Source organism: Triturus cristatus, chromosome 9 (genome assembly GCF_964204655.1).
Source record: "Triturus cristatus chromosome 9, aTriCri1.1, whole genome shotgun sequence".
NCBI classification, from domain to species: domain Eukaryota; kingdom Metazoa; phylum Chordata; class Amphibia; order Caudata; family Salamandridae; genus Triturus; species Triturus cristatus.
The window spans coordinates 901,189,317-901,208,638 of NC_140592.1; the positions used below are offsets into that span (position 1 = coordinate 901,189,317).

Below are 19,322 nucleotides of genomic sequence, written 5' to 3' on the forward strand. Positions count from 1 at the left end.
TGTGTTGTCTTCGCAAATGTGCTGCCACTACTGCTAGGCACTTGGTGAATACCCTTGGCACTGTTGTGACTTCGAACGGGAGCACTTTGAATTGGAAGTGTTGTCCGTCCACTACAAATCTGAGGTACTTCCGGTGAGCTTTGTGCACTGGAATGTGGAAATAAGTGTCTTTTAGGTCTAAGGTGGTCAGAAAGTCATTTTGGGAGAGGAGCGGAAGTACCTGCTGAAGCATTACCATATGAGAATGGTCGGAGTGTATGTATGTGTTTAGGGACCTGAGATCCCTTTTTGGTATGAGAAAATATAGGGAGTAGACTCCCATGTTTTGTTGGTTGGTAGGAACGGGTTCTAATGCCTGTTTCTGCAGGAGGGAGATTCCCTCCTGCTTTAGGAGTATTAAATGTTCTAGTGACATTGGGCGCTGCCTGGGTGGAATGTTTGGGGGGGGGTGGTAGATATTAGTTCTAGGCAGTAGCCTGACCGAATTATTTGTGTTACCCATTTGTCTGAGGTGATGGTAGCCCAGACGGGAAGGAAATGTTGGAGTCTGCCCCCAACCGGAGTAGAATGGTCTGGGGGGAGCGGGAGGGAAGTAATTGGGTAGGCGTTGTGGCAGAGCAGGCGGTGTTTGTTTTGCCTCCGCCTTTATTATTGTTACCCCTATAGCCGCCTCTTTGATAACCCTCGTAAAGGTGGACTGAGTAGGGGATTTGTATGAAGTGGACGCGGTGTCTGAGGAGTAGCCTCTAGATGTACTTCGAGAGGAAGAGCGGCGAAAGGAGCGTCTAGGAGGGGGTGACTGTAAGGCTCCCATGGACTTCGCCGTATCCGTATCCTTCTTCATATTTTCTAGGGCCTCATCCACCTTTGGGCCAAATAGATGTTCCTGGTCAAAGGGATGGTTAAGGATGGAGGCTTGTACCTCCGGTTTATACCCTGATATTCTTAGCCAAGCATGGCGACGGAGGAGGACGCTGGTATTGATGGCCCTGGAAGCTGTGTCTGCTGCATCTAAGGCACAGCGTATAGAGGTGTTAGTAAAAGTCTTACCCTCTTGAATTAGTACGTTAGCCCTAGCTTTATATTTTTCAGGGAGGTGGTGCATTATGCTTTCTAACTCGTCATATCTGGCCAATAGCGCTTGAGTATTGGCGATACGCCACATATTGGCTGCTTGTGACGCAGTGCGCTTTCCTGATGCGTCCAGTAGCTTTGACTCTTTGTCAGGTGGTGGTGCTTCGCCTGACGCCTGGGAATTTGCCCTTTTACGTGCAGTGGATACCACTAGAGAATCTAGTGGCGCTGGCCCTCTGATGTAGGAGGGATCTGTGGGGGCAGCTTTGTATTTCTTTTCTATGCGCAGGTTAATGACCCTGGCCCTAACTGGGTCCTTAAAAACTTCTGGCGCATGCTTTACCACTCCTTTAAGCATAGGTAATATGGAGGTAGACCTATGTGCGGTGTCGAATGTGTCTAGGAGGAAATCCTCCTCCACGGGGTCGGTATACAAGTCTACCCCGTGATAGTGTGCCGCAGTAGATGGTGGAACCCCAATGAGTCTTCTGGTGGAGATGGTCTGGAGGGGTAAAGATCATCTTGTGGGACGTTGGGGATATCAAGGATATTGTAGTCGTCCCATGGGTCTGGGGATCCTGTAGGAGTGGGGTCCCCTGTGGGTAGGTCCTGGGGACATCCCCTATGTCATCATATGGGTCCCTGTGATCATCATCGTGTGGAGAAGGGGTGGGAGAACGATGAGGTTGGGGTGGAGTAGGCGGAGGGGGTGGAGGTGGAGAAGGGGTGGAGGTGGAGAAGGTGTAGGAGGTGGAAGAGGTGGGGAAGGTATTCTGAACGGAGAGGTAGCAGAGTCCTTCCTCTTTGGAGGCGGAGGTGGAGCAGGCTTCTCCAAATGTCTCTTTTTAGAGGAAAGTGTTAAATGTCCAGTTTTTGGATCCTTGGTGAGTGTTTTTTGCAAGGGAACCGGTGTAAATAAGTCCGGTGAGGCTGGTCGGTCCGTCTGCGCCGGAGGCGTCGGGCCGTTGGCTTTTTAGGCTTTTCTGTGCTGGTTCGTTGTTTGGAACCTGGTTTGGGAACCTCCGGACGCTTGGTCGGCGCCAAGATGGGTTTCGGCCTCGAAGTGTCGGTGCCGGTGGCCTTGTGTGCTTTGGTCGGCACCGAAGAGCTGGGTTTCGACCCAGAGTGCTTCAGTGCGGGGCTCGGTGTCGATATAGAGGTCGGCTTCTTTTTCGGTGCCGAAGCGTGTTTATCGGCACAGACGATAGGCTGACTCGAGCCCGAGCCGCCGGAAGGCTTGCTTGGCTTCTTTACCGGGCCCGAAGGTGCGGTGTTGGAAGCAGTGTCCTTGCTCTTGCTTAGGCCCGGAAGCGAAGGTGTGACCGGAGCCTTTTTCGGTGCCGGCAGGGGTGTGTGGGGGGGAGGGGGGGGGATCAGTACTCACGACCCTCTGCGCCAGGGTGATGTCCACCACATCTGAGTCGTCGGCCTCGGAAGCGCTGAGGAGGCCCTCTTCGGTGTAATGCTCTGGAGCGTCGATGCCTTCTCCGAAGATGTCGTCCGGAATCGTCGCCGAGGAGTGCACCATAGTTCTTCTGGCTCTTCGGTCCCGAATGGTCTTTTTGGACCGGAAGGACTTACACGCCGGACAGTCTCGAGCCTCATGTTCAGGGGAGAGGCAGAGATTGCATACCTCGTGGCGATCGGTGTGGGGAAATTTGGACCCACATCGAGGGCACTTTTTAAATTGAGTCCTTTCCATTACACAGGACCCAAGCTTGGAGAGGCCCGAAGGTCGCCGTCGACGACTGGAACCGAAGGTCCGTGCTGATGAGAAGGCGCGCCGAGTAGGGGAGATCGCGATCGAAACAATACCGCGGTTTGGGATATGGATTGCGCGCCGATCTGGAAGCTGTTCGGAACCGGAGCGCAAAGATTACATCAGAGCCCGATGGCGGAAAAAAACAATCTGAGGATGGAGCCGAAGCCCATGCGCAATACGATCCAAAGGAGGAGTCACCGACCTCGTGACTTCCAAAGATTTTCCAAGAGGAAAAACAAACTGCAAACATCCGGGCCCAACACCAGATGGCGATCTATGCACAAGTGTGTAATCTGCAGCTCATATGCCTCGAACATTACGTTCTCAAAGAGATTTTGGTCTTTGTGATATATGATCTTTTCTACAATGTAAATATTAGCCCAATGATGTACGTTTATTGTACTGTATTGAGAATCCCTGTTGGGAGTATGAGCACTGTACTCCTTCTTTTGTATTTTGTAATGATCAATAACTGGCACTCTTTCCTCAGAACCTGAGCACCAGGGTGTCTTGGGTGATGGGTGTAACAGAACAATTTAGTATTTTAATCATGTATATATTTGATTTGAAGCCCTGATTAAGTCAGTGATGTCTTAACATCGGTCCGACGAAACACGTGTTGGCATGGAGGGACTACTGAAGAACAAAAGATCAAAAAAGAACAAAGCAACTTGAAACTCAGAGGAATTGTTTTTAAATCATTTGACATAATTGATCATTATTGAAGTGGTTTGCTCAGGAATATTTGTTATATTGTTTATGCTGGGTTTTACCCAGCTTCTCTAAGAGTGCAGGTGGCCGCTCTTTCTCTTTGAGCACCACAGAGAACATAATACGTTCAATCACGTTGGGAAGAATCACTGGGTTTGTGCAGGTGGCTCGGCCACATTGTACTGTTTAATAAGTTACTTACCTTCAGTAACACTTTCTGGTAGAGACCATATTATCTCAAATTCCTCGCCTTTTGAATATTCCTCAGGCGTCAGATTAGATTTACAAACTTTTCAGGAGTACCCCTGCGTGTCACTAGGTGTCACAGTGAGGCTGTGCGTTGACACCGTTTGGTTCCAGACATGACAGACAATAAATGCTCCACGCCCACGCGCCAAGGTCATTTTTTTCTTTTTTTCACGTGTCCACGCCTCCATACTCAGAGGCCCAGAAGTAAATTTGTGTGACCACTGTGAAGATTCCTAGACCTGGGATTTTATTCATGAATGGAGTTCAACTGCAAACAAGCATTGGCATAGCCAATAGGTCTCGCCTTTGGGACCTTATAAGTTTTTAGCTATGCAACAGTTGCATAACGAAATACTTATAAGGCTCCAAAAGCGAGACCTATTAGCTATGCAAAGTGAAAGTAATCAAGGTCACGCGCGGCGCGCGCGTCCGCGCACATGCACTGTAGCTCTAGGCTGGCCTGTTAGCACTTTTTGGAGCCCTCTCAATAAGTCTCGCCAGCGCATGCGCTGGGTCAGGCGAGACCTAAAAAGAGGGGTGGGGGTAATGGGAGGGTCGGTGAGGAATCTGTGGCTAGATAGTATCTCTACCGAAAATAGCATTACTGAAGATAGGTAACAAGTTCTTGTTATAAAGCCTTCTAGCCGCAGATTCCTCACCTTCTGAACAGATACCAAAGCAGCACCTATTTGGAGGTGGGTCTTTGGATGACTCAAACCAGAAAGTCCTACAGGACCAAGGGGGCAAAATGCCCTTCTTTGTGGACCTGACTGTTCAGACTATAGTACTTCCTGAACATATGGCGGGATGCCCAAGTAGCCTCCTGGCAAATGTCCAGGGCAGAGACTCCGCGTGGTAACACAGTGGTAGATGCTTTGACCCTTGTAGAATTAGACAAGCAGTCCTCCGGAGGCTGCTTTTTAGCCAATGAGTAGCTGATCTTAATGCAGAGCACGATATTGCTCTTCTGCACAGCCTTGCCTTTTTCCGCACCGCAAACCTCACAAAGAGCTGATCATCCACCCAGTGGGCTTTGGTACGATCTATGTAGAATATCAGCGCTCTCTTGGGATCCAAGTGATGAAGTCTCTCCTCCTCCTTAGAAGGGTGAGGTAAAGCAGGTAAAGCACAGAACGCTGTCTCAGGAATTCTGTTTGGAAACAGAACTATGCCTGGGATCAGTGTCAGTATTTAGGGACTGAGTCACCGTACCACATCAGTACGTATTGGCCATATCCTGACTAGCTCATAGTGCCTTACCTGCCCTCCTATTCTTCCCAGAGTAAGAGGCAATTTGGTACCCCAGAACACAGCACTCTAGTCCCCTCAGGGAATTGTGGTGAAGGATCATGACCTTTCATTCTCTCACTCATGCATGTCCATAATAACCAAATGAAAGTCTAGGAAAGTTTCAATATTTATTGAAACTATCATGCTCGGAGGTAGCAGAGCCAGGGTAGGTCTAGTGGTGGACACCGACCTGCATCCATTATGCTAATTAGCATTTCCTCTGCTTTACATTGCAGGACCTTATTGTCACCTGTATTGGGACAGTTTAATTGACAAATAGGTATTATTCTGACCAGAGATTGGTAATCTCTATCTGAATTTGATACATTAGAGATGCTTTTCACTGTACAGATTAGGATATTTCTGGTCCTGAAGAATTCCGGCTTGATCTTTTAGATCTATCTCAGGTGAGAAACATGTTGACACACTAACAACTCACTTGACTATCTAGGATCATTGACTCCTCCGATAGCACGACTTCAATTTATTGATTTTGTGTCTCATTAGTTTTAATTTAATACACCTTTTTCACACTTATTATCACCAATCTACACTACTTGACCACCCCCCCCCCCCCCATTTCATCATATGGCAAACCGAATAGCCCATTCACAGGTGCCTGTTGGGCATTACAGCGCCAGCCTGACGAGGACCTAGTCCTATGATGAAACATGACACCCACTTGGGTGTGTGAGGGCTCTTGCTCATATTGGAGCACTTTCCCACTCTGACAATTCTGTTCCTAGATACACTTTCCCCTATTTCCTTCATAGGAACTGCATACTCGTTGGATTATGAGATGTGTTTAGTAGACTATTCTGCCACCTTTGACCAAGTTGACAGGAACAACCTATGGAGAAAGGTCAACGGTTGGGACATTCCAGGCAACTTGCTCCAGGCCATAATGTTCTTATGCACTTCTACCTGGGAGAAGGTTAACACTGACAGTGGTCACCAGGAAAATCCAGACAGATAATGACCTCAAGCAAGGTTGTGTGCTTGCGTCCCTCTATTCAATCTTTACACAACAGACATGGGCACAGCACTGAAACAACCAAACCTTAAATGGGAAGCAACAAGGTCACAATATTACAATATGCCATCCACAAAATCAAACTTCATTGAATATCGAAACCACGGATGCCTATAATTATCTGGGTGTTTTGATAACATCAAAAGAAGAACCAAAAAAGCACTCAAAGCTTACAGCGGTAAAGGCAGAATCAGTGATAATCAGAATGGGCAAACTAAACGCCCTGGATAGCTCGTCTACTGTCCCAATAAGACTAGTATTATCTGCAACCCTCCTTTCAACGATTAAGTACTGCCATGAAGCCTATACAAGACACCTAGCTAACATGATGGGTAAATATCAGCTTGCTTAAGGCATATCATATGACCTTTAGACTCCCACCATACATTTGGAGCAATTTGAATATGGTCTGGAGGGTGAAACATGGGCAAGTATGGCATCCTTTGTAAACTACCACTATAGAATTAAAAAACTCTCCACCCAACACCATGAAAACTGTCCTAAAGAATATCTTTGCCCTATAAGGGAGCCCCTGGTCGCAAAACCTTCAAACATTGATTGCCACTCTTCAACTTGATCAGACAGTACTGAACAACCTGCAGATCACGTGTTCCGGAATCAAATCTACTTTGAAAAAACAAACAAAAACATTGTCAAAGGCAGATGATATAGATAATCTTAAGAACTCAAAACAACTACAATTGGTGGGGCAATCATATGTCAACGTCAAGCTGGACTGCCTTAGATCCCAACCTTATCACAGATGTGCACTTCGCAAAGGTTGCTTTAAACAAATAATGTTTACAAGGTTATTGGGGCTGCAATCTAAAGAAGTAAACCCCGGGTGACAGTCACTAGCAAAAATCTAATCGTTAATTGCAGACTGTGACTACAAGTAGGAGTCTTTTAATTATTTATTATCCTGTTGGCTGGCACTTTTACTCCCATTTTGTATACTGCTAAAACCACTCTTTCTCTCCCATGGACACTGAGGGTCCAGCTGGTGTTGAGGCCAAACCCATCGTCGGTACTCCACATGGATTGCCTCTTGGTTGCTTGGGGCCCGATGGAGAACCAGAAGGAGTTGGCAAGAAGCCAAAGCATGGCTTTGGGGAACTCTTAGAAATGTTGTAGTGGGGCAGGCGGCCCCGGAATCTTGGGTTGGGCCAGAACCAGTTGTGGGATCGGCTCAAAAGTCTGCCAACTCCAGGAGCGAGATCTAGATCCATAGCACTGCATCTACGCCTGCTCAGGCAAATGTAAGTGGTGAGAGTGGCAGAGTCCCACTTTAATTTCTTATGTTTCCATTTAGACTTAGCGGACAATTCGTATTGCAGAGATGACCAGTCTGTGAGCGGCTTCTCCAGTGTCTGGAGTGGGACAGAGACTGACTTTTGGTCTCGGACTACGACTAGGTGCGGTCTTGGTCAGGAATTTTCTTGTACTTTGCCATGTAAGTTTCACAGTCCCAGGCGGCCTTCGGGTTCATAGGGGCCCAGTCAATACAGGCCTTGGAGTCATGGCTCGACCCCAGACACCACAGGCACACCTGAGGAGGAGGATCTATCACAGACATTTGCTTGTGATAGTCCCTACAGGGCTTAAAGCCTGTCGTTTTAGGGTGAGCCATTCCTTGCATACTGTAGAATTTTGGAAAAAAATATCAAGGTAAAGTGTCTCTGAGAGACGAGAGGATGCTCTGGATCCATGTTAGGAGGCACAGAAAGAAAGGAACTGACATCACGGTGCAGGAGTGGTGCCTATATAGGTTCTGCATGTCATTTCCGAAGTGTAGTGGTATCTGTGTGGAGCTGCACGGCACCACCTACTGGCTTGCAGGGGTACTACTGAAAAGTTTCCCGCTTCAGTCTGAAACCTAGGGAATATTCAAATGGTGAGAAATCTGTAGCTAGAAATCTCTATTAGAAACAAACATTGCCCTTTCACATAGTTAGTTACCTCAAGTAATTACTCGATGTCCTTTCAGAGTTATAAAAAACAGTGTGAGGTCTTTAACAAGACTGCAGCCCTTCAGAACTTTACTAGCTGTACCTCAAAAGTCAGAATCAACAGCTTAACAGGTCTGTCGCAATCCTGCAATAACTTACACTGTTACTAAGGGGCAGATTTACTAACAAGTCTCACAAAGCAACAGGACAACTTCCTGCATTGCGTGACAGGAAGAGGGCAGGAATGCGTCATATCTACTAAGATAAAGCACATTCCTGATCTTCCTCTGTGCTGGTGGACTAAATACAGCCTAGTGCCAAAGCAAGCACACTTGTGCCATGGTGTAAGGGGGCCTGCGTTACAGTTAGGATAGTTTTTGTGCAAGAAGGGAGACCCCACTACACAAAAACAATCCTCTGAGGACTTTTCCCCCTTTTGTATGTGCTGCAGAATCTGGGAATGCGTACAAATCCATGGGTTGATGCGTCGGAACCCCCATGCTCCACCCATGGAATGCTTTACCAGAGTAGAGTAATGTAAGGCAAAGACTTGCATTGTCTTGCATTACTACAGATTTACTATGCCACACAGAATCATGTGATGTGGCTTTGCGTGGCGTAGTAAATCTCACTGAATCCCTTATGTTGCCTTGTGTGACGCAATGGCACTGCAAAGGCTTCATAAATATACCTCTAGAGCAGTGTTCTTCAATCTGTGGGGGGGCGCGCACTCCACACGAAAATCTGATGGCTGATATTCGGCCGTAACGGAGGTTTTGAAAACAGCGGGATGACAACCCTCACACCTTCAGCCCTTGATGAGCTGTTAAGAGGTGCTTGAAGGTGACAGAGAGAGGGGCTGCAGCTTCAGGCGCAGGGGCATCTATTCAGATGCAAACAGCCCTGAATGCGTCTCTGCAATTTAGAGGGGCCTCACACATTTCCTTTCTGCCCAGGGCCCCACACATCCTAGAACCAGCCCCGATTACCCCGAGGCAGCACGTGGTTCTCTTCACAGAGCTTAATTACTGTCACTAAATTGTAAGCAAACCTCGGTTCTGCAAACATGCAGTCTATAATTGGAATAAAATAAAGAAATGGCAAAATCGCACCCACACTGATTAAACAAAGTATGGAGGACAATCAGTTATCTTGGAGTATCTCCTTTAAGTACTGTACATGACAGTGGGGGATGGCAAAACTAACATTTTGGAAAGAGAGCCTGTCTTCTCGTTGTCTTGTCCAGGAGGGGGTGAGGAGCCCTACCCCTCCCTGGAATACTTGAAAACTGCATGCCCACCCCTGTGCCCACCCTGGTGGATCCTGTCAAAGTCCTGGAATGGCTCCTGCAGCGAGGGTGAAGTTCTTGATGGGCCTCTTCTCAAAAAGGCTCAGTTCAAAATTAATATGAAAAGGTGGGCGAGTGAGTAAGTGAAGGGATGGGTGGATGGCTGGATGAATTAGTGAAAGGGTGAACGGATGAATGAAAGATTGAATAGATGGAGAATGAGAGAGGATGGATGGATTGATGAGTCAGTAGAAGGATGGATGAGAGAAAAGGTAAATAGCTGAATGTATGGGTGGAAGGGTAGCTGGATGGGTAAAAGGGTAGCTGGATGGGTAAAAGGGTGGATGGATGAGTGAAAGGATGGATGAGTGAAAGGATGGATGAGTGAAAGGATGGATGAGTGAAAGGATGGATGAGTGAAAGGATGGATGAGTGAAAGGATGGATGAGTGAAAGGATGGACGGATGAAAGGATGAGTGAAAGGGTGGATGGAAGGATGGATGAGTAAGTGAAAGGGAGGGTAGATGGACAAAAGGATGAATAGATGAGTGAAGGAGTGAAAGGATAGATGGATGAGAGAAAGGATGGATGAGTGATAGGGTCAATGGATGGATTAATGAGTGGATGAGTAGATGGATGGGTGGGTGGGTGGATGGATGGATGGAAGGAAGGATGGCTAAGTGAAAGGGTCGATGGAGAGAGAAAGGGAGGATGGATGGATGACTGAAAGGGTGGATGGGTGGAAGGATGAGTGACTGGGTGGATGGATGAGTAAGTGGCTGGATGGGTGAAAGGGTAAATGGCTGGATGGATGAGTGAATGGATGGGTAGAAAAGTGAATGGATGGGTAGAAGAGTGAATGGATGGGTAGAAGAGTGAATGGATGAGTGTACAGATGGATAGGGTGAAAGGGTGGATGGATGAAGGAATGGTTGAGTGAAAGGATGGATGAAGGAATGGTTGAGTGAAATGCTAGATGGAAGGATACGTGATGGATAGGTTTGCAAATGGTTCAATATGTTTGGATTTGGCTGGGCTTACTTATATACTATGGCGTGACCTCCTCTGATGTGTCTGTAAAACGTACCTATTGTCCTGAATTTGTGTCCTGAATTTTGACCCTTTGTCCCAAATTTTTACACTCACCGTCGGCAGTAGCAAAAATCCATCCACAGATTGACCGTCTCTGTGGTGAAAAACAGGCACACCCGTCACATTAATGTTGGTGGTGTTATTATCAATCTGTCATGTGTAAAACAAAGCATCCTAGTAAAAACAATTTGCACACATTTTATCTTGGAATATTTTGTTTGTATTGAGCTGTGTAATAAGCCTGTCATTAACCACACCCACTCACAAATCTACAGTTCACTAAACTCCCATTGCGTTGAACATTATTTGCCGGATATGGCCCGGGATATGCGGATGGCAGTCAATTATGTAGTGTACAAGATTCCAAAAATTTGTGTCAGGTGGTGGGGGGGGGGGCCGACATTTCAAAAAATTCAGTTGGGGGGGCTCAACCTACAAAAGTTTGAAGACCTCTGCTCTAGAGTAAGATGCAACTGTTTAAAATGCGCTTCTGAAAGTTGAGGGTGTATGGCTTAAACATAAAAACTTACAAATTCACTTTTGCTACTCTAATAAAGTTTATTTGAAGGTGCAGTTCTGCAAGAGGTCCAGCTCAAGTCAGAAGCAACTGCTTCAAATTACCTGCCCCAAGATGAGGGGGTATGGCTTTAGGGTATAACGTTGCGAACAGATTTTCTTTATAAACAGTTGTACTTATTTTCCATATGATTATTTGTCTAAGCTGGTTCATAATAATGAGTTGAAAATACAGATTTCAATACATTTCTCAATTTATTTTTTTGTGTTACATTTTTGTACTATTTAAAGCAACCTTTATTCACTGATAAATACAACATTTAAATAGTTTATTTGGGGTGTTAAGCTTTTGGTGACAGGAAAGTCTCATAGGCTCCATGTCGAAGTGTGGCACTCTTCCTCTAGGGGAAAAGTGCTGTTAGTGCAGCCTTGCGAAGCTTCCACTAGGAGTGAACGGTATTAATGCAGCCTTAACGACACTACCTCTTGGGGCAAGTGGCATTACTGAAGCCTTTTGAAACTTCCTCTAGAGAGGAATGGCAAGATACAAGTGGTTAAAATGTCAATCACACAGATGTGGGAGTGTGGCTTCAACCTAAAAATCTGCATATACACTCTAGCTACTCCAATAACTTATGCTCATTTTCAGTAGGGTAAACAAATATACCAAAACTGGTTTATAGTGAGAAACGAACATGGTAAATTACGATAAATGTCTTCAGAGTTATGAAAATAGTTAATGTAACCAGGAACTCTCATTCATTGGAAAGTGCAAGTGTTTAACAATTTCTATTTTTGGAGAATAATTTTTTAGTTGTATGTGTACAAATGCAAGGGAAACATGCAGTCAAAGTGAAAGCATCTAATGGCTGGAGTGGAATCGTCTGTTGATCTACACCTTTTTCTGGTGTGGACGGGAGTATACTTTTGAGTGACAGGTCAACAGACCAATGATTAAAGAGCCCCTATATATGTATGTAAAACATACATACAAAACATGAGGCTGGCAATAGAGCTAAAGTGGTCTTTAGGCCAGACCAAAGAAGAGTTTAAAACCAACTCTGTGCTAAATGACTGAATCACTCAGGACCCTCACCTACAAAAGTAGGTCACTATTCGCAATCCCTTAGTAAATCAATAAATGATAGCTTAGAATGCATGTACACAAGCAGGTAATAAAATGTTGGGCTCCGTGCTTTAAGACATTTATGAAAAGATTTTGGCAGGCACACTAATTGTAGCACACGGTCACGGAGGTACTGTATAAGCAAAATCAGAACCTAGATTGGATATCCATAATTGCCTTACGTTTTACATTATTCGACTTTAAAAAGAAACAGGTTTTGGTTACAAACATGGGTGTATATATTAGTGTGTCTGATTGTGAATTACACCGGCAGCATTAGCATCAATGTAGTTATAGTTAGGTCAATGTAGCTACAGTAAATTCAATGTAGTTATAGTTAGGTCAGAGTTTCCATAAGAAAGGTATTTTTCATTTTTTTTAAAGCTTTGGTGCAGTTCAGTGAATGTGCCTGAAACTTTCCAAAAATAAAGTACATGCACTTTCGGGTCTTCATATCAGTTTTTGTGAAGAGCAGTTCTTCAGAGGCTAAGAAATAGGCAAGCTTGAGCTGGGTTTCCAAAAAAACCATTTCCCATTTTAACTCCAATAGGATTCTTTGCCTTTCAATACAGAAAAATAGCTGAATAGAATTACACCAAATTTGGCACAAAGGCAGAACTTTACGAGCAATTGCACTTTTGTTAGTTTGGTGTGAACCCATTCAGTAGTTTCAGAAATTAGCATTTAAAAACCAGATTGGGTTGGGGATAAACAGGTTACATTTTAGAGATATCTGGACTACTAATTAGACGTTCCTCCAAATGTTCATAAATCCAGGGAGGATTCAGAGCTCCACTTCAAAAAGAATTATGTTACATACCCTGTAAGCATCTGTTCGTGGCATGTAGCGGTGTAGATTCAAATGCTCTGCATACTCTTGCCAGCTAGTGCTCAGTCCGGAGTTGTGCAAGTTGTTTTTCTTCAAAAAAGTCTTTCAAGCCACGAGACCGAGTGACTCCTCCCCCCGGTGATATTGTGCATGGGCATCGACTCCTTTGTAAGATTGTTCTCCCACAGGCGGGTGAGAAAGTAGTGTATGAAATGTGTAAGAAAAGTGATGTCCTTGATAAATGTAAGCATATCACATAAGTATGTAATGTAACTACAAAGGCCACAGGCATCTGGGGAAGAGAGAGGGTGCATGTGAATCTACAGCACTACTTGCCACAACCAGGTGCCTTTAGGGTAAATAACAATCCGTTCAATGGCATGTCTAGCTGTAGATACACATGCTCTGCATAGACTGTAAAGCAGTCCTTCCTAAGAAGCAATGGCTATCCTGTGGGAGCTGCAGTAGTATGAAAGAGGGTACATCGCACTGCCTGACCTACACTGGGTTGTTGGAGGGCTAAAACATCCACACAGTAGTGTTTGGTAAATGTGTGAGGTGTAGACCATGTAGCTGCCTTATAAATGTCAGCAATGGGAATTTTTCCTAGAAAGGCCATAGAGGCTCCCTATTTATGAGCGGAATGTGCTCTGAGAGTAACAGGTAAAGGCCCTTTGACCTGAAGGTGGCAAGTTTGAATACATTTGACTAGCCATTTGGCTATGCCAGTTTTGGACATTGGGTTGCTTTTATGAGGTGGAGAGAAGGCTACAAAGAGTTGCTTGGTTTTCCTGAAAGCTTTAGTTCTATCTATGTAGAACATGAGTGCTCTTTTCACATCGAGTACATGACAAGCTCTTTCTGCACCTGGATCAGGGTGAGGGGAAAAAATGGAAGCTAAATGAATTGATTGATGTGAAACTACCTTGGGTAGGAATTTAGGTTTGCAATGAAGAACCAGCTTGTCTCTATGTATTTGGAAGAATGGTTCTTCTAAGGTTAAAGCCTGGAGTCCACTAACACGCCTAAGTGAGGAAATGGCAGGTAAGAATGCCACTGGCAGGCAAGAATGCCACTTTCCATGAAAGAAATTGAAGGGGGCATGAGTGAAGAGGCTCAAAAGGGGGACCCAAGAGTCTGGTCAGAACAATGTTATGGTTCCAAGAGGGTGCTGGAGGAACCTAAGGAGGAATGACCCTTTTAAGACCTTCCATGAATGCCTCAATGAGTGGGGATAGGCAGCCATTGCAGAAAAATGTAACCTAATGGCAATGTAGGCTTAATTAGCCTTTTGCAAATGAAGTAGATAGCAGATAGCGTCTTGCAACGTGGCTTTCACAGGATCAATTTGTTTGGATTGGCAGTAGCAAACAAAACGTTTCGATTTTGCAGCATAACATGCTATAGTTGTGGGCCTGTGTGCTTGCCTGAGAATGTTCATACATTCTTGTGGTAAGCTAAGATAGCCAAAATCTATGACCTCAGGAGGCAAACTGCTAGATTGAGAGTTTTGGAGTCTGGGTTTCTGATTTGTCCTTGATTCTGTGTGAGCAGGTTTGGCCTGTTGGGGAGTTTCTTGTGTGGAACTACTGAGGGATGTGAACCAAGGTTGACACGCCAAAGTCGGAGCTATAAGGATCATGGTGCGAGATGCTTACTGGAGTCTCCGAACTGGAAACAGAAGAGGGAGAGGTGGAAAAGCATAGACAAGTATCCCTGACCAACTCATCCATAGTGCATTGTTCTTAGATAGTGGATGTGGGTACCTGGAGGCGAAGTTTGGGCATTTTGTGTTTTCGGCTGTGGCGAAAAAGTCTATTTGAGGAAACCCCCACTTTTGAAAGTAGGGAAGGAGGACTTGTGGGTGGCGTTCCAACTCATTGGTCCATTGCTGCATCCTGCTAGGCAGGTCTGCAAAATCGTTGACTGCCCTGGCAGATATTCCGCCAAGAGATGAATGTGGTGGTGAAGAGGGCTTGAATACTGGCAATATGCCAATGATTAGCTGCCTCTGCTGCAACCCTTTTCCCAGCTGCATCTGTGCTCTTTCTCTCTTTTATAGGAGGTGGAGTATCCCCAGCAGCCTGGCTGTTAGCCCTCTTACGAACAGTAGTAACAACGATGGAGTTCGGTGGAACCTGACTCCTTATAAAGAGTTGGTCTGAAGACGCAGCCCGATATTTTTTGTCCACACGTGGGGTGATAAATCAGGCACAGACTGGCTCTTTAAAAATGTCCCCAGCATGTCTCATGATGCCGAGAAGCATAGGCAAATACTGTGTGTCCTTGTGTGTGCTAAAGTAGGGAATGGTTGCGTGCGGCACATGAGAGCATGACTTGGCTGCATCCAGGCCTTGCAGCCAGCCCTCAGCAGCACATGGCCAAAGAATGCACATTCCGGTTGGCACCACCATAGGGATAGAGTTCAGGACCTGGCGGGAGGCCAGAAACTGCGACCAACAAAGCTGTGCATTGCTGTGATTGGCCGCCCACATAGAGTTGGTTGCAGTGGCTGGTTGAAGGCAAAGACTTGCAGCTAACCCTGCTGCACACTACCAAGTCAGAGTGCTGTGAGTGTTTGAAGCTTGCAGAGCGTTTGTTGGAGAGATTGAATGGCGGCCAGGCCATGACCACTGTGCAGTGGGTGGCATGGCTGTTGTGTGAGTTATAGACTGTGCTCCTAACCATTGCTTGCACATTTCTGTGGCTTTTCGGTTTCAATTTAGAAACCTAAATGCACCTTAACTGTTTTTAGGTGAATTTCTTAGAATTTTCTAAAAGTACGCAGAGGTGTTATAACCGATGCTAACTAACTTGACCTCATCCTTTGGTTTTTCGAGTGTGTGTGCGCACACAGCCAGCTTATATAATAAAATGATGAGCTTTCCTCTATGACAGAATAGGTACATCTTTCAAAACCTCACGACTTTTCATGACAATACTATTTTGACAAAATTAGACAATCCAGAAACTATAAGGTCAGTAATGACTAAGCAGTAGGCATAGATCTCATTCATTTACAAAGGTTTATTAATGATTTTTACTACTACATTTAATTCTGGATTTGCAATTTCCATACCTGAGAAACGGGGATGAGTGCTGTTGGAGAATGAGATCCCTCTGCCTCTTTGTCAAATTCCTTGAGATATAAAAGTATAAGAGTTATAGCTTGAAGTGCATTATCTTTAAAACAATACATTTTGCCTCAACGATTATCCCAAAGTTTCTGTTCCTAGGTAAAAAGAACTGATGCATTACACTAAGGTTAGAAACAAACTAACATATTGCAAAAAGAAACTGAAGTAGAAATGAGGATTTACATGCATAACATGAACAAATGTGATCCATTGTGGTACTCTTCGATTTCAATATTCACAAGTACTAAAAACTAAAACCAAAGCATAGATTAGCAGAATGTGAATCAAACAACATATCTTTATGATGGTCTTAGACTGGTTCTCTTTATGGTCACATTAACATTTAAATATCACTTTGAAAGCCAAAGGACACAATAGTAATACTGTTATTCATTACCAAAGCCTAGATCATTAATTTAAAGTGCTCCACCGGTCTATTAAGATGTTTTAGCTTAAAAAGCACTCTACACAATCGGTCATAAGCTCCTGTTTCTCCACAAGGAAAATGCTACTTACCCAGTATGCATCTGTTAGTGGCATATAAAGCTGTAGATTCATATGCGTTAGCATAGATCGCCATCTGGTGGTGGGCCCGGATGTTTGCACTTTTTTCTTCAAAGAACTCTGTGTAGTCACGAGGTAGGTGACTCCTCCTTTTGATAATAGTGATCATGTGCATCGACTCCATCCCCAGATTGTTTTGCCGTAAGGGTGATGATGGAGTTAGTAAGAGTAGAAAGATGTCCATGTATAGTGTATCTAAGTAAGATAATACTGCAACAGATAAAGGTACCCAGGGAGGCGGCTGGGTGCATTTGAAACTACAGCTTTATATGCCAAGAACAGATGCATACTGGGTAAGTAGCATTTGCCGTTCGAGGCATATGATCTGTAGGTCATATGCGTTAGCATAGACTATACAACTGTTATCTTCCCAGCGGTAGCTAACCTGTATCTGTTCCAGTGGTTTGAAATAGTGTTCTTAAAACTGCCTGGCCCACACTAGCTTGTTTGGCAAACACATCTACACATTAGTGCTTTGTGAATGTGTGTGGTGTAGACCATGTTGCAGCCTTGCAGATGTCATCGAAGGGTATGTTCCCTAGGAATGTCATAGGAGCCCATAGCTTGCGTGTAGAGTGTGCGCTAGGGGGAATTGTTAAGGTGCGTTTAGCTTTAAGGCAGCATATTTGGATGCACTTAACTATCCACCGTGCAATACCTGCTTTTGAAATGGGATTGCCTTTATGTGATGGGGAAAAAGCAACAAAGTTGTTGAGTTTTCCTAAAAGATTTGGTTCTTTCAATGTAATAAAGTAGCGCTTGTTTCACATCTAAAGTGTGAAGAGCACGTTCTGCTACTGAGTCTGGTTGAGGAAAAAACATGGGTAACTCAACAGACTGGTTGAGATGAAATGCAGAAACAACTATGGGTTAGTCCTAAGAACCACTTTATTGTGGTGAATTTGTAAAAATGCTTCTTGTATGGTTAGTGCCTGGAGCTCACCAACTCTAAGAGATGTGATGGGTATAAGGAAGGCTACCTTCCAAGTCAGAAACTGAAGTTCGCATTTGTGCATAGGCTCAAATGGCGGGCCCATGAGTCTTGTAAGGACAATATTAAGATTCCTCACGAGAGAAGGTGGAAGTCTAGGAGGAATGATTCTTTTGAGTCCTTCCATAGAGGCTTTGATAGCGGGTACAAGAAACATGGACAAGCGTTGTCTGTTTTGTAGGTAAGCCGCTATTGCAGCAAGATGCAGTCTTATTTATGTATATGCCAAGTTAGCCCGTTGTAGGTGTAACCGATAGCAAATGATGTTTTGAATTGAAGCATCAAGCGGGTTGATTTTATTGTTATTACAATAAATTAAGAATCAATTCCATTTTGCTGCGTAGTATGCTCTTGTGGTAGGGAGTCTAGCCTCTCTAATGACGTTCATGCAGTCTGGCGGAAGATTAAGATAGCCAAACTATGATTTCAGGTGCCAGATCGCAAGGTTGAGTTGACTGGGATGTAGATGCCTTATCTCTCCATGGTTCTGAGTGAGAGGTTTGGGGGAAGAGGTGTAGTCTTTGATGAGGAACTACAGATAGTTCCAACAGTGTTGTGAACCATGGCTGTCGAGCCCATATGGGAGCAACTAGAATCATTGTGAGGGAATGTTGTTTGAGCTTCCGAGGCACTAATGGAATTAGCAGGAGAGGTGGAAAAGCGTGACTAATTGATCCATAGCGCATTGCCTTTGGACAATGGGAGTGGATACCTGGACGAGAAGTTTGGGCATTTTGCGTTGAGGTGTCTGACGAACAGCTCTATCTCTGGGTAGCACCACATTTGGAAAAATGGGAGAACTTGAGGGTGTAGTTCTCATTCGCAGATCTGTTGTCTTTGACGACTGAGCAGATCTGCAATTTGATTGCTTACTCCTGGGAGATGTTCTGCAAGGAGATATATTTTTGAGGTGTGGCCCATCTCCATATGCTTTGAGCTAGGTGTGAGCTGTAGTGTGTAGGTGTCCTTCCCTGTTTTTGTATGTAGTACTTCGCTGTCATGTTGTCTGTACAAACTAGGACAGCTTTGCCTACTAGATGTATCTGAAAAGCTTTCAGTGCTAGAAAATTTGCTAGCAGCTCCAGGTGGTTTTTGTGGAGTCTTTTTTGTTGTAGAGTCCACATGCCCTGAATGGTATGTTTTCAAAGATGAGCTCCTCAACTGGTGAGGGATGAGTCTGCAGTGAGCACTCTGTGGAGCCAGGTCGATGAATGGGCCACCCTTTGGAAAGGTTTTGTGTATTCCACCACTGCAGAGAGCAATGAGTGCGGCCGTCCACCAACACCAGATCGGTTAACTGACCCTGAGCCTAGTTCTACTGATGTGCTAATATTCAGTTTATTGCATTTCAAAAAAATAAACATCAATACCATTGTACAAACTAGGGTTGCATCAACCCAGCCAGTAATACATTGTGATTGAACACCACCACAGGACTTATTACATAACATATTAAATGGTTAGGTCCAGTGCACTCCGGATATGCCAGAGGTGCTTTCCAGCATAGTGATCCTTTATACTCCATCATGCGGGTCAGAAGAGAGTTGTCTCTGTAGGAACTGGCGCATTGGCTAGCATATGTCTTTGGATTTGGATGCTATCGGAAGTTCCTCCGCATACAACTCCAGGTTTCCTTACAATATACCATGTCTCTGATCCAGAAGACGCCATAATTCCGATCAATTGCATACACACTCATGCTGGTAGTGAG

General features: G+C 44.9%; 1 protein-coding gene across 1 annotated transcript in view; it reads right to left on the reverse strand.

The window, feature by feature from the left end:
* PAPOLA (poly(A) polymerase alpha) overlaps window positions 1–19,322 on the reverse strand; it is an 868,351-nt gene that overhangs the window by 22,661 nt on the left and 826,368 nt on the right. The window contains exon 21 of the mRNA XM_085626434.1: window positions 15,999–16,058. Coding sequence (XP_085482560.1) covers window positions 15,999–16,058 — 60 coding nt within the window. The remainder of the gene's footprint in view (window positions 1–15,998; window positions 16,059–19,322) is intronic.